This window comes from Callorhinchus milii, unplaced genomic scaffold, assembly GCF_018977255.1.
Source record: "Callorhinchus milii isolate IMCB2004 unplaced genomic scaffold, IMCB_Cmil_1.0 Scaffold16, whole genome shotgun sequence".
In the NCBI taxonomy this organism is placed as follows: domain Eukaryota; kingdom Metazoa; phylum Chordata; class Chondrichthyes; order Chimaeriformes; family Callorhinchidae; genus Callorhinchus; species Callorhinchus milii.
The window spans coordinates 12309361-12325728 of NW_024704757.1; the positions used below are offsets into that span (position 1 = coordinate 12309361).

The 16368-nt window shown below is 45.9% G+C and overlaps 1 protein-coding gene across 1 annotated transcript in view; it reads left to right on the forward strand.

Moving 5' to 3' along the window:
- xylt1 (xylosyltransferase I) overlaps nucleotides 1-16368 on the forward strand; it is a 93696-nt gene that overhangs the window by 43067 nt on the left and 34261 nt on the right. Inside the window, exons 2-4 of the mRNA XM_042341062.1 lie at nucleotides 2847-3354; nucleotides 13986-14158; nucleotides 14734-14936. Coding sequence (XP_042196996.1) covers nucleotides 2847-3354; nucleotides 13986-14158; nucleotides 14734-14936 — 884 coding nt within the window. The remainder of the gene's footprint in view (nucleotides 1-2846; nucleotides 3355-13985; nucleotides 14159-14733; nucleotides 14937-16368) is intronic.

The following is a 16368-nucleotide window of genomic DNA, read 5'->3' on the forward strand; positions in this document are numbered from 1 at the left end:
TTTTGCTCCAGTGCTGAACTTTCATCCAACGTGAACCTCCAGCCACTGTCGCTGACATAGAAGGGAACTTGGAGGCTGTCTCTTTGTCTCTGGGATGCTCATTCTTTTCTTTTGTTGGGTCATTTAAAGGATGCAAGGATTTCCCGTCAGTCCCGTTTGTTAACAGAGGAAGTCCAGCATACACACACACACACACACGCATAGACACACCATACAAACACACACACACACACGCACGCGCACACACAACCACGCACAGCAAAATGTGCACGCAATAATGTGGGTTAAAACATAAATGAAGTCTCAGGGACTCTACCCGCAGAAAACATGTGCCGTTTGTCATTCTGCGGTTGATGGTCTAGAGTTGCTGGTGTCCTCTGATGATCCCTTTTCGCCTCCCCCTCGCCGACCCCCCCCCCCGCCCCCCAAACACCCCCACCCTACACACCCTCTTTCCACACGAACAAAGACGCTACACAAAGCAGAAAATGCCAAAAGAAAAGTCTGGCAGTAGTCCTGTCACCTGAACTTATTAAAATGTGTTTTTATCTCTCCTCATTTTTGCTTCTCTCCGCCTGAGAGGACAGTCAGCCAGTCAGCCAGTGGCAACCCTCTCGGGACCTGAACATCCCCCCACTCCCCCCCCCGCCCCCCGGGAAGGCGTTTAAGCAAATGGAAGATGACCCGGTTTCAGAGACACTTGTGGCTCAGTTCCCTTTCCCCTGGGCTTTCCCACAGACCTGCTGCTCCAGGTGCTCTGTGCCCCTGTGCTCACAGCTGGTGCCCACAGCGCGATGCTGCCAGAGCTCAGATCCATCGCTGCTTCCTCTCTACTACTGTTCAAGTGAGAGTCACCCAGAGAACGGTGTTATCCTGGCGGACGTAGAGCAGGTGAAAAAGGTCCTGCTGCTTTGATTTTGTACCTTTCCCTATTCCTGCAGCGGGGCTACAGGCCTTTAAATGGAAATTGCCCAATGGTTCGAGCGAGCGGATGTTTGACTCCGCAGCTTGGGTTCTTAACATAATTCAAGGGAAGAAGATGCCATCCTGGGACATCATTAAGCGGTTGTAAATTTGCGAAACCTTCAGCCCCCCAAAAAATCTCACTCTGTCTCCGACACCTACGTGAATCATTTTGCCTTAAATGCTAAGATTGTGTGAGGGAGTGGAGAGGAATAGGGCTCCAGTTCGTTCCATTGCTGGAGAAGAGGGAGAGTTGTGAATGTGGCCTTTGACCAAATCTTGCAGCGATCATTAACACATCCTCTCTGCTCAGCATCGACCCTCTTTACCCCCCACCCCCCCGCCCCCCCCTCACTTCACCCACCACCCACATACCAGCTGAGACCAACAAATCAGCCCGTACAATGAATCATGGCACATTCCACTGATGGACTCATCACTGGAACCGGGTTGAAATATTTGCACTGCAGTTTTTTTTTAAAACTCGCAAAGCCAGACATTCTCTGACCATAAACACAGCTGCGGTGTGTCCTGTGCAATCGGAGGCCAGTGAATAAGAGCTGCTGAAATACACTTTGAGAGATCATTTGAGGTCCCTGTAAACTTCACGACCTCCGAGATAGTTGTTGAGCAGTAAGTTGCCTTTGTATAGTGCCCTTCACATAAAATAAAAGTCTTGCAAAATTGAGTTAATTAGAGATGAAAGGGGAACGTTCCATTGAGGAGGAGCCAATTGAGCTTGATGGAGATTTTTTTCTTCTTACAGTGATCACTGTCCTGTTACACACCGGTTCCTTCCACGCTCGCTGCTTTTGAAAAACCTTAAGAGTGTCCCAGAGGGAATGGTGCCCTCTTTCCCTGCAAAGCCACGGATGTAATGCACCATAATAGAGTGGCAGCAGAGTGCTGCTGTGTAACTGCCCCTGACAGGACTATCCTAAGCCTCGTGGGATGAGTTTTGGAGTTCAGATTAAGTTTCAGCCTTCCCGAGCTCTGTGCATTGTTCTTGTGAAAGCAGTGATGCACTGTCACGGAGTCTGCACTGTATCTCGCGGATGAATCATATTCTGTGACAACGCAAGCTCACGGTGAAAGCTGAATGATGTCTTACTAATTTGGGGATTTATTGTGCTCAGTATTACCTAATGCTTTGAGCCTTTGGATGTTTGACTCTTGACACTAGGGTACTTAACGTAATTCACGGGAAGATGCCATTAAGTTTGCTAGTAATATCATTAGGCTGTGAGGCACTTTAGTGAGAGTTTCTGGGATGTTATTGATGAAATTCGTACTCATGACCGAAAGATCAACAGTTGCTCATTGAACATTAGTCACAATTCCAAGCACACTAACTTGTACCGAAGTTTCTAATGTTACTTTCCTATAACGGTCTCAGCTTGGGTTTAGTTACGCTCACTACTCAGTTACGGGTTGAAGGTTCAAGCCCCACCTTGACACGGTAGCTCATAGGCTAGAGCTTAGACTGCCACCCCAGTGTTGTATTGGGGGAGTACTAAATTGTTGGGAGCTAAGATGTTAGACTGGGCGAAAGATCTCGCAATATTATTCAAAAATTTTAAAGAGAAAGGAGTCGTACCCTTTCTTCCTGGCCAACAACTAATTGGTTATTTACCTGATTGACCAATTGGCATTTCCCTACACTCACTACCCTTCTGTCTGAGAGCGCTCTGGGAAGCTACACTGGTGAGAGGTGCTGTATCAATGCAAGTTGTTGTATAATGATGGGTTCACATTAGTGAGCCAAGAATCAAATGCCCAGTGTTTGTACAGATGCCAGGTGGGTGCCATCCACTACCGTACGTTACTTTACACAAGTCACAATCTGCCCCTTTCCCTCCCCCCCCACCCCACTCTTTCTGCAGGATGTGTTTTTTTCTCACAAGCCCAAAGAGAAAAACCGGATCGACAGTAATAACGAAAACTCCGTCCCTAAAGACTTTGAAAACATCGACAATAGTAATTTTGGACCAAGGACTCAAAGGCAAAAGTTTCAATCAGAGGTGAAAAGGAGAACAGCGAGCATACAGAAGGCCAAGCACGAACAGTTGGGCAAAGCCAAGGACCATTCACTGTTGGGCAAGCACTCCAACGATGTCCTACACAATGGAGACAGCAACGTCAATAATGCCAGCAATTCCAAACTGTCGTACAAGACTAGTAGTCACTACAAAGTCGGTGTGAATGGAAAAGGTTTGCAAGAGAGCCACCACGAACAAGCTCCCAAATGCGAAATACTGGGCAAGGAAGCCATCTCAGCCCTGTCCCGGGCTAAGAGCAAGCACTGCCGCCAGGAGATTGCTGAGCTCTACTGCCTTCACAGGGAAGGAAAGTTAATGCCAGAAAAGGTGCCTCGCTTGTGTCCACTGGAGGGTAAGTGGCTCTTGACACAACAACAAACAACAACAAAATTACATTTATAGAGCGCCTTTCACGTCGGGAGGACGTCCCAATCACCAATCTCTTAATGCGCATTGCAAAGGGGAAAGGGGGACGGGAGGGGGAGGGAGGGAGGAAGGTAGCAGGAGAGGAGCCCTCGTACTTGATTAATAATTATTTTCCTTAACCAAGTGGATGGTACTCTCCAGACACCTCCTGGATTCCCAGAATATTGTATTATATTGTGTTACTGCTGGCTCTCCGAAATAGTTATACATTTAATCTGTTCCTCTGCTTTTCCCTCTCCTCCCCACGCTACCTCTTTATATCTTTCCTTCTCACAATACCTCTCGAATTCCCTTTTGAAAAGCGTTGAATGTTAGACAGTGCAGCAGCGCAGGGCTCGGTGCCAGGCAACAGGTTGGTGCCAAGGTGGCATCTCGAGAGATCCAAACCCCAATTCCTCGAAGGACAAGTTGCCAATCAATCGTGAATGTGCCATCCCAGGGACTTGGCACTCCGCGCAGCAACAGAGGAGGGCAAGGCAAGGCTAGTAGCACACGGAGAACAGCACAAAACAGGCAACTGAGAGTAGAGCAGCTCATAAACGGCCTGTGGCGTTAGGAGAAACACTTTTTTTTGTCTGTGAAAATTGCCCGTGCAACCAGGAGAAATACTTTTTTTTAAAAAGCATCATTAAAGTGTGTGAATCATAGAGGGAGGAGGAAGAGAACTGAAGTTGGTCTAATGGCTTTGTGCTGTGCCAATTACTCTGCAGCTCGTGTCTTCTCCCGCACCAGGCTCCATCGCACCCACCCTCGCCCGGCTCCACTGGCTCCCCATCCCTCAGATCGAGTTCAAAATTCCTGTCCTCACTTTCAAGACCCTCCATGGCCTTGCCCCCTCCTACCTCTTCGTCCTGCTAACCCCTTATCAACCTGTCCGCTCCCTCCGCTCAGCAGGTCTCTGGACTGCTCTATGTCCCCCACCATCGGTGGTCGGGCCTTCAACCTCTCTGCCCCCAGCCTCTGGAACTCCATCTCACATATCCTTCGCCTCCTTCAAGACACGTCTCAAAGCCCTCCTCTTCGACCGTGCATTTGGCCACCCTCCGACCCCCACCCCTCCCTGCTCGGGTACTAATCCCTGATTGTCCAGCGCCTGATGTGAAAGGCGCTTTACAAATGTATTGCATTACAGGACTAACTCAGCACGAGCAAAGTTCAGATTGTACATTGCTTGAGCTTTCAGCTCTTGTTCCTCTGCCCTCTGGAACTCACGATCTCTGTCAAAATCTCTCCCCCTTCCTCCTTCTCTTCCTGCCTTCCGAACCCTCACAAAGTGGCTTTAACTCTGCCTCTGGTCAACACTCTTTTAAATTCCCCTTCCTCCTCCTCCCTGCTCAGCGTTCTCTGCTCTCCGGCTACAAGTATACAGCTTGGAGACGTCTCGATAACGTGGTAGGGCGCTGCATCAAAGGCTTATTATTTTGCCGTGGGGCGCTCTGGGGCCCTCGTCCTTCGTGAAGCGCCCGTTGTTGTTTAAATAGGGCAGGAGGAAGAGTCCTTGTTAGACTCTGCAGCTGTCGGTCTATAAAGTGTGAGTCGGAGGGACCTGTGTCAGGTTTAAGTCGGTAACTTCTCTGGAGATCCAGAACTGCTCAGATGTGGCCTCGCTGCCCTTTAGGTGTGATGGGGTCTCATCCCGGCACGAGCAGACACAGGAGACCGCCATTCAGTGTCAGTGTAAACTGGTGCCACGTACACTATCCGTGACATTGGAGAAGAAAAGGCGGTCAAATGAAAGCAATTCCCGAACTCTTACTGCGAGGTTACTGTGCCTGGTCCCTCCACAGCACCCGCTACTGGCATGTGTGGCAGTCGAGTGGTAAGATGCCAAGCACAACTGGCATTGTTGCATTGAACGCCCTCCCACTCATCTGCTGAAATCGGTTGTTTCCTTTTAATAATAATAATAATAATAATCCTTGCATTTGATATAGCGCTTTTCACGTCGTCGTCTCAAAGCGCTTCACAGAACACACTGTAAAGTGAATTGACTGTATATTTGTGGGCGAACGCGGCAGCCAATTGCGCACAGCAATGTCCCACAAACAGTCGTAGATTGAAAATGACCAATTTATTATTGTTTTTGGTTTTGGAGGGATTATTATTAGGCTCTGTGTGGAGTAAGGAAACTTGCCCAAGGTTTCGCCCTCTGCCTGGAATTGAACTCAGGTCTCTCGCTTGCAAAGCGAGTGCTCTAACCACTGAGCTACAGGACTCCACTTTTGTGGCATAAAAACCTGCAAGTTGGAAACTACAAATCTTGAGTTCAATACCTGCCCCCACCCCAATCGCTCGGAAGTGAATGATCTGCTGAAGAATTCCAGGGATTTAAGCACAAACCCATCTGGTTTGCTTCGCTGTGGCTGCGTAGAATGCAGAGGCAGCACAGGGACGAGCAGGAGGAGGTTAGAGAAACACTGTCTGGAGGGTCATTGCAACATGGAACGCTTTGCCACAAGTAGCTAAGACCACAACTGCATTTAAAAGGGAAATGGATACGTTTTATAATGTTTTATAATAATAAGCCTTGCAATTTGATATAGCGTCTTATCGCGTCTTCGAGACGTCTCAAAGCGCTTCACGGAATATACTGTAAAGCGAATTGACTGTATATTTGTGGGCGAAAAGCAGCCAATTGCGCACAGCAGTGTCCCACAAACAGTCGTGGATTGAGTGACCAATTTATTATTATTTTTTTAAAAAAAATGTTGAACGATATTTAGAGGAACAATATGCACACACATCCCCACGGCTCTGATGTTTGCTGTTAGTTTGTGAACTACAGGGTAACCAAAAAAAAGTTGTGATTTCTACCCTATTATCTAAACAAATCATCATTTCTTTAAGACGTATTACACATTGTAAGGGTTTCTCGGCTTTTTGGTCACCCTGTAATTTCATTGTGTGTGACAACGTGCTGTTTTGCATCTAAGTGGGAAGACTATTGAAACAGGGGAGTGATGAACAGTTGCACGGAGGGAGCGGTTGTAATTGGAAGACTTGAAGGAAAGTTATTGTGTGGCTGTGTTGGGGGTGGGGGAGCACAATGCTGGGACACGTAGTGACTTATTATTGTCTCAGCAGTGATCCAGCTTCGTGCTTCATCACCTCAGCTATTTATACCCATTCTTCCTATGCCAAGGCTTTGTTTAATCTCGTACAGTCGTTCTTACCTTGCTCTCTTGTGACTCATAAGCGTTCGACCTCCAAGAAAGCCTTTCTAAATTAGCAGCAGTGCTGCGAGGTCTAGCATTTAAATTGCTGGTTCTAGCTTTGATAGATTTACCGTATATGGCCTGTGTCAGCCTGGCTCAGCTGGTAGCACTCTCACCTCGTGAGTCAGAGGTTGTGGGTTCAAGTCTGACATCGGGACTTTAGCTCACAGTCTAGACTGGGATGACACACCAGTGCAGTGCTGGGGGACGTGCTGGATTGTCAGCTGATGGTGGGGCAGAACAGGGAGGTGGCGGGGGGACGTGAAGGAGGCCGCAGTTGATAGGGTGGAGGGAGTAGGTCAGGGAATAAGATCGCAAGAGATCGCAGAAACAGGGTTGGGGCAAAGCCAAGAAGGCATTTTGTAGATGAGGACAAGAATCTTAAAGTCAGTCCGCCAGGGCATAGAGGAAAGCGCCACCTGCCTATAGGTATAAAGAGCGCTGGGACATTTCAGTCCAAGCTGGAAGCCTCTGAGCTTCAGTCACACTCCTACCCCTGCCCTCCATCCCGTCTGATCCCAACCACCAGCTCAGGTGCGGATCCCTGACTATCCTTGGGATGTCCTCCTGACGTGAAAGGCGCCGTACAAATACAATGCAAATGTTTATCTGCCCCTCTTCCGTTCCTTTCCCTTCAGGAAATGCCGGGAATAGTTAGGAATAGTCAGGAAATGCCGGGAATAGTGTTCTTTCATTGTAAAATCGCAATGTTTGATTTCAAGTTTCAAAGTGGAACCTCCTTGTTTATGGATCAGAGCGGCTTTAAGTTAATCCTTTATCGAGCCGGTGGGGGGGGGGGGGGGGGGTGATGTTTCTACCCATTCTACTCCCACTCCTGGGCTCTGAGGTATTCTGCATTTTTATTGTAATCTTGTTTGTTCAATAAATATCCTTTCTGCTGAGCCGAGACATTTCAGTCAAAGGAATATTTGAAGCCATTAAAAATGCAACTCTGGATGTGAAATAAACTTCGCCAACAAACTTTGCAAATTATACCAGAGAAGTGAACAAAAAAAAGGAAGAAAACCTCCGTGCTTCGTATCAATTGTAAAAAATAAAGTGTATTTTTATGGGCGTTATAAATGAATTGTACAGCGCTCCTCTTTCCTACGAGGCAACACGGTTTAGGAAGAGCTTGTGTTTTCATAGCGCCTTTTGATAATAATAATCCTTAGTTTGATATAGCGCCTTATCAGGTCTTCGAGACGTTTCAAAGCGCTTCACAGAATAATACTGTAAAGTGAATTGACTGTATATTTGTGGGCGAAACGAGGCAGTAAATCGTGCACAGCAGTGTCCTACAAACAGTCGTGGATTGAAGTGACCAATTTATTATTGTTTATTTTCTTGAGGGATTATTATCAGGCGTGTGGAGTATGGAAACTTGCCCAAGATTTTGCCCTGCCGGGAATCAAACCCAGGTCTCTCGCTTGCGAGGCGAGTGTTCTCACCACTGAACTACAGGACTCCACTTGATGTAAATGGGCAGAGAAGTACAACTTAGGCGATTATATGATTTATACAGACCAGACTTGTGCGAGTTTTACTGCAGCAACTTGGAGTCACTCAGTAACTTGGAGTCACTGCTACTTTTTTCTGGGACAGGAGGCATAAAGCTTCTGAAAGGTTGAAATGTTGAAATGACGTGCTTCTTCCCTATGCCCCCCCCCCCACCACCCAACCACCCCCCCGCCAATCCCCCACCTGCTCAGATTCCCACTCCATCTCGGTAAAGCGCAGCAAGATTTTATCCTACAAACAAGAGACCAGTCAGGCCCTGTTGTAACACGGTGATTTGTGTGAATAAAATCAAAGCCAGGCTGGCAATGGTAAAGGATACAATCAGTGACGGCGGATTATGTCACTGAGCCACCCTACACGTGCGGGCAGAAAGCAGGGCAGTTAGCGCTGACCACTCTCGCGAACATGTCTAGCTGGGAATCATCTGAGCATCATCTGCAGCCAGAAGCCTGGAGGCAGAAGTTACTGCACAACTGATAAACCTCTGTGGTACTCTCGTGGTCTGGGCGTGTGCATTATGTTGACGGGCCTTGAAGATTCTCCCACCCTTTCAAGCCGTTTTGACAGGAACAATATCTTCCCTTTTTTTCAACCATGGCCTTTTATTGCATTGTAACGACTTTGGCCGTTGCTCAGTGAAGCTCCCCCACTCTAATACATCTCCACAAGCTCCCGCTGACGTGCCAGAACCCAGGGCCTGACCAAGACAAGGCTTCCCACCATCGCCAAAGAAACCTTAGTAACAAAGTCACGAACACAACACAAAGGCAAATAAAGTAGAAAATCCCTCAGTTGTTTTGATAATCAGAAGCAGCACCTTCTAATGTGTTTGTCCCTCAAGGAACATTGAATTAAATTACACTATTTAGAGAATACGCCATCGTCAAATTAAATACCGGATCTCTTTGTTTCCCGTACACGCAAACACACACACACACACACACACAAAACTGGTGATTATAATTAAAATTTCATTGACAATAAGCTACCAGTTAAGACTTGCGTTTCAGCCCATAGCAAGGTCAGTCTGTTAGCACGATTGAAATTGGATGATGGTGTCGTTATTCCCACTTGACATTTGATATATATGTGCATTAATTTTACTAAAATGTTGGGCTGCTTTTTTTCCCCCTCTCCCTCTCTCACTGTCGACTTCTGCTGCAGCGAGATTTATTCCATGAGCTCCGCGGTAAAGACCTGACTTCATCTCGCTGAGCATTCAATTCCTCCACCACATACCGACTGCATCAAATTCTAATAACCCGGGAAGTTTCTGTCGCTAAATATTTCAGGTTAGAACTGGCACTTCCAGTCCCAGGAAGCCTGGCCTGGGATTGCAACTGCAACTGCAAAAAAATATATAGCTGCGGAGGGAATTGCGTAAGGCCAACGACAACATCGGTCCTGCGCTAATGCTGCAGTCATGCTTCCATCCTCTGATGCATTAGTGCAATTACTGTGTAGGTAATAGCGTGTGTGTGTGTAGGAAGAGGTGAGGGAGACGGGCTGCTCTCTCTACTTCACAATAGGTGGACTGATTATTTTTTTTACAGATCTTTATCGCGCCCCTTCAAGCAGGACAGTGTCTCGGAGGGTGGCACAGCGGAGGGATCGGTCGCCGACAACCGTCTCTGAGCCCAGAGTGATTCTGACTATCCACCAACCGTTTCCCCCGCTCGCAGTCAAAGCTAAATGTAGTCTGGCGTTTAGAAAGCCTTTCCCGTCAAAAAATCAGCGCTGTGTGCCGGCTTTAAGAAGGCTCTAGCAGGTGGCAGGGGGTTGTCTTCAAGCGGTCAGTCGCATTTAACAGAATCAGGGCATTCATTGGCCTAAAATTCCACCTGCATTTAGGCTATAAAGGACCGTTGTAAGATCGCACACAATTGTGGAAAACTCCCAAATTCAGTCTTGATTTGGAAGCTGTGTGTGTTTTTTTGTAATTGATAAAAAGATCCACTAAATTAGGACTGGATTAGCAGCTGTTTGTGGGACAGGTTACAGCAAATCCTGTGAAGCACTTTGAGATGTTCTCTTGAGGTGAAAGACACTACACTAAGTGCAAGGATTATTATTATTATTGTTGTAATTGTTGTGTGCAAATTCGCTGCCCTGTTTGCCTGCAACTGCACAGTCATTCCTCGCCATAATGAATACTGTGAAGCGCTCTAAGACATTACCAATGATACAATAGGGCAAACGTATCAAAGGCAAGGAGTATTATTAACATGAAACTATTTAAGACATTTTCCACAATTCTTAAAATACGAATGGCCTTGCGGGCTGAGACTGGGTGGAACATCAGGTCTCACGTGCGTCGGAAAGAAACTTTTTTTTTTGGTGAGTCACAGACGTACATTTCTCATTTCTCTGTGTGTTCCATCGATGGAAACATGTGTTGCTGTTCAGATATCAACAGTGAAGGAGAAAATAGGAGATTCGACTTTTTTTAAAGCTGTGGGAATCGGGTTGCATTATTTTAATCCCTCAGCCCTGTATTCTACTGACGAAAATGTCAGGTCTTAATCAAACGTCATTTCTCTGCTCGACGGGCAGTGAACTATGAAGTACGAGAAGTGGTGTTGCCACGTGCTGAAGAGGTTTTTTTTTTATTAATGCTCAATTTAATTTTGTGAGTTGCTGTAAAATGAAAGACTCACTGAAGGTTCAAGGTTTTTTTTTCCTTATTCAATTTCATTTGCCTCGAAAGTTCTGCTTTTCAAAATCCACTGCGGTCTGAGGTGTCAAGGTTCAGTGAGGATAAGAAAATGGCTACTGTCCTCGACGCGAACCTCTCCCAACGGCGACTTTTATTTCTTCACTGAGCAGATGTTTTGCAGATGTCTTACAGATGTTTAAACTGGCAGAATGCCTCACTGCCTCAAATCGGGTGGCTTTTACAGTGCACACGGGAGGGCTGAGATTTTTTCGCCTGGGTCTAGATTTACTCCATTTCACGTAGCATTTCAGAGCACCCAGGATGTGGCAAGTTCCTGAATTCGGTCTTAAATTTCAGACGTGTGTTTCGTAAAAGAAAAGGTACATTAAAAAAAAAGAAACCTTCAAAATTAACGCTGCAGTTGCAGATTTGCCAAATTCCGAAACTCTTTCATTTCAGACACGCCTGTCCCTACCTCCCAAACCCACAATAGTTTGGGCAAATATTTGAACAATTCTGCATTAAAAGCTATCATGGATTTAGCCTCCACCACAATTTTTAACCCCAGGATAAATTTGCTGTCCGGTTAAAATAGTTGAGGGAGTCTTGAGGAGCAGAAGGAACATACGATTCCATTTGTAAACCTTGTTAAAAGAGTCCTAATCCGCTAAAAAAATAAATCCTTGCATTTGATATAGCGCTTTTCACGTCTGGAGGACGTCTCATTGTCCTTCGTGAGGTTCACTGAAAAGTTCGGTGTCTGGAGTTTGCAGTGAATAGCACTGAGGCACTTTCCAGCACCTGAGATGATATTGCTTCATTCTCCAAATGACTGTGCATCAATGAGAAATGTTTCTTTCTCTGCTGTAATAAACGGGTGATCCGACATCTATCAGTTTGATGCTGGGAATCGTCTCCCTGTGTATCAGTTGCGTCAACAGTCAGGAACGCTATTACCGTTCCCCTTTTCAGACGCCTCTGAGCCCATTGGATTAATTGCCATGTACCAGGCTCACCTCAAGAGTAAGTGTGTGATCGGTCCTATCTGCCTTATTTGATAGTTTGAATTTTCATTAAGCAGCAGATCGGTATCAGGCAAATGTGTAACCTCATCATTCATGAACAAGCGAGTCATTTAGATGATTCTCATTAGGGAAATATAGGTAGAGTATTATGTGCTTGCCCATCAGATATATGATTTATGCTGGGGAGAAATGAGTAATTTCCCCATCTGTAATTGTCTCTGTCCTTTCCTGAAGGTGGAGTCAAGGTGAGGTACAGCTCCGCACATACGTACATACAGCTTTCCAGCACCTCACCAGCCTGTGACCCTGTAACAGGAAGCGTGAGAAGGCCTTGAGGCTCCCCTGCAGATGAGCCTTCGGCCGGGGATACTGGATAGCGATAAGATCTAGAATCCTGTCTTATTTTCCAACCCTTGACCTTCCCACCCTACCTCGCCCTGCCTGGGCAAACTGAGACCACTTAGAACACGTCCACTTCACCTTGTCTCGAGATTTACTGCTGAGTCTAGTGAAAGTGTATTGTAGCCAATTCTGACAGCCAATTTGTGCTCAAAACTCCTACGAATAGTCAGGAGGTGAATGACTACCACCAATAACTACAACAAAATTGCATTTGTACCATCGAGGGTTTGAACCCGAGCCAGGGGTTGTATTCGAAAAGGGTGGGAGTCAAGGAGGGTGGAGGTGGGAAGTGGATCAAAGGCACGGTCAAAGAGGAAGGTCTTGAGGTGGGCATTGAAGGAGGTGAAGGCAGGGGTGAGGCGAAGGGATTCTAGGATGGAGTTCCAAAGGATGGCGGACATAAAGGCTGAAGGCCCGACCGCTGATGGTGGGTCAGGCCGATTGGAAGGGTTGATAAGATTTTACCAATTGATCGGAACAATTTAACTGGTAGAATTGTTGACCCGAGGAGAAACGTCCATCTCTTTTCCAATAGTGTCACGAGTTCTTTAACGTCCCCTTGTTGAACAGGCAGATAGGACTTTGATTTGCCTCATCCAACGGATGACACCTCTGACAATGCAGCACTGCACTGCAGGGTCAGTGATCTATGATGGCCTGGACAGCCTAGAAACAACAGCAACAACTTGCATTCATATAGCGCCCTTCGCACCGGACGGCGTCTTGCAGCGCTTGGAACCACTAAGAGTATTTACCTATTTTAGCCAGTGGGAGGCTACTAAAAGCGACTGACAGAAAAGTTACAGTGTTCAGAAAACACTGAAAACTCTCAGTTGCTTTGGCTGCCCTGAGAAAGTTACCGTGACAGCCAGCGAAGCATTTTTCCGTGTGATGTGATAGATGGGTGAGTGACTGAAAGCCAATTGATGTGGTCTGTCAATCACCATCAAAAGCCAAAGAAGAGAGTGGGAACCAGAGGCGGAAACCTGCCTTCCATTGTCTGTGCGCTCGTCTTCTAGAAGCCGAGGCAAGGTTGTTAACAATCTTTGACTTCAACGACGATTCCATCTGATGTGGCGACCTCATAAATTCTGTCGGGATCTGCTTTTTTTTNGTCTTCAGTCAACATCCAGGGACTCGTGTATGATGGAGGAGAGGCTAAACCTTTGCGATGGCTGGTGCAAATTGAAGGCACGGAAGCCGAGTGATCAATATCTGATCCTCACAGACACAAATTTAAAGCATCAGTCTTGATAAATCGCAGTTTGTGTTTCATTGGGAGGGGTTGTTACATTGATATGGTTGTCTGTCATTTAATACTGTCACTGCTGATCACAGCATCAACACTGGCACATTTATAAAGGGTTTTGATGTGGAGAGGACATTCTAGTAAATTTCCGGATTGAGCTTGGACTGTGGTCATATCAGCCGGAAAAAAGCCTTAGGTTTTCAGGGTGGCTTTAAAAAAAACCTTAGCCTGTCGGCAGGACTTTGCTCCCATACCCTGAAAGCAACCCGACTGTTTGTGGGACGCTGCTGTGCGCAATTGGTTGCCACGTTTCGCCCGCAAAATATACAGTCAGTTCACTTTACAGTATATCCTGTGAAGCGCTTTGAAATGTCTCAACGATGTGATAAGGCCCCATATCAAACGCAGGGATTATTATTATTATAATACCTCTACAGGTCACGCAGCATTTCCACACAGTTTCCATTCTTATCCTTTGTTTCCAAATAGGAAAGGCAACAAACAACATCCAGCCAGAAGATGACTCTTTGGAGTTACTGCCTTCACATCCCATCAGGATCGCCTTTGTCTTGGTTGTTCATGGAAGAGGTTCCCGGCAGCTTCAACGCATGTTCAAGGCGATTTATCATCAAGATCACTACTACTACATACACGTGGACAAGGTATTGGCAAAGAGAGCTTATGGTTTGATTGTGGGGGGGGATCGGAGTGGGAGATTGACGTCTAACGAGATATGTCAATCACGTGAATCCGTCATGAAATATTTTCACCCCGTTATATTTGACTCACAGCACCACTCTCACATTTATTTTGTGGACCAACAAAGTTACTCACTCCTTTGTGGGACACTGCTATGCGCAACTGGCTACCGCATTTCACTCATAAAACACACAGTCAGTCCACTTTTCAGCAAAGCACTTTGAGACGTCTCAACAAATTGAAGACAGTATATCAAAGGCAAGCATTATTATTATTATTATTGGTTATATTAAGAATAATATTTATACTTGATATGGCACCTTTCAGGCTTAAAAGATAATACACTGTTTCAAAATGTTCTTTTTTGTATTGAAGGAATATAGACTTGCGGCAATAACTGTCCAAACCACCAGCCTCCAAAGCCACTAATCTTAATATCATTTTCCTCCGTTTCTCTATAAAATTGGCCTTTTTGGTGTGTTCGCCCACGTGCTTTGCCTCTCGTTACATCTATGATGCTTTTTGTTGTGTCTTTAAGCGATCAAACTACCTGCACCGACAAGTGTTGGGCTTCGCCAGGCAGTACCCAAACGTCCGTGTCACGTCTTGGCGAATGGCCACCATCTGGGGAGGTGCAAGTTTGCTGACCATGTACCTCCGGAGCATGCGGGACCTGCTGGAGATGAAAGACTGGTCCTGGGACTTCTTCATCAACCTGAGTGCTGCTGACTACCCCATAAGGTACCCGAAATGCTAGCTCTTCGTTTTCGCGCTCTTAAGAAACGAGTAGCCAAAAATAAAATCAAAATCGAAGGCGGCTTATGGCTCCCGAGTTCTCCTTGAGAATAATCTGCCCTGGATGCAAGCCTGGCGCTGGTCGATAGCACTTCTCCTCTGAGGCAGGAGGCTGTGGGTTGAAGTTCAGTATCGGGACTTTGGGCCGTGGTTTTTTTTCACACGAGGTTCCGCGGAATAGACTAGGATTACCTCAGGGTCAGCGATAGCACAGCCAAGAGTGGGCAGGCTTCGTCTGAAAGAAACTTTCAACGAATAATATCTAGTTATGCTGGATTCGAAATGTTACCCCCCTGTGTGGTTGAGGTTCTTTGTGACGAGGTGCGTTCACACCACAAACCATTGATAATTATCAGCTGCAGTTCTGCTTCTTTCAAGATTCAATGTGATGATTACCTCACTGAAACTGTTACAAATTCCAGCAGTCTATCCAATTGTCTCGTCCTTCAGATGAGACGTTAAACCGAGGTCCAGTTCAGGTGGACGTTAAAGATCCCGTGGCGCTACACGAAAAAAAGTCCTGGCCAAGAATCCCCAGAGAAAAATTGGTCGTTCACCTCATGGCTCTTTGTGGGACATTGCTGTGTGCAAATAGGCTCCGGCATTCGCCCTCAAAATCCACAGTCATTGCACTTTACAGACTGTTGTGAAGTGCTTTGAGATGTTTTGATACGACACGGCACAGTATTAAACGCAAAGGTGATTATTGTTATTATTTATTATTAATAATGCAATAATTTTTACCCATCCAGCGCCCCGAGACGCTACACTGCGTGAAGGGTGCTGGAGTATATATAAATGCAAGCTGTTATTGTAAGCTCTGGTAGGAACGTTTGTATTTATTTAGAAACTGAATCGTAACCTTCCTGGAGGAATCATGCGGATGCTTGGCATAGTGATGTTGCACAGCGGTGTAGAATCGTTGCAGGTTATTCTTGTCTGCGTGTCCCACGCAGGGAATTTGTTGCGCTGGGCTGAGAGCTACTCTGCATTCTGTTCACTGTTTCACAGACTTTGCCCTTATGAACAACTGTAATGAAATTGCAACTTATAAATAACATTATCAAAGCACATTAAATTGTACAATAAGATTCTTCTGTGTAAAACGTAAATCGTCCTCGTCTTAAAAAATATTTTCTCTATTATTATAACTTTCTTTTCATAATAAAATAATCTGAACACCTTAAAACAGCCTCCAGCCTAACGAAAGCAAATGGCTTTCTGTTGGATTTTAATACTGGTATATTTAACTTTTAATATGTTATTAGTTATTAAGCCCAACACTTCACAGAGCAGTAGAGCTGTAGCAGCCATTAATAGTTTACCAGGTAATAATATTAATAGTAATCCTTGCATTTGATACAGCGCCTTATCACGT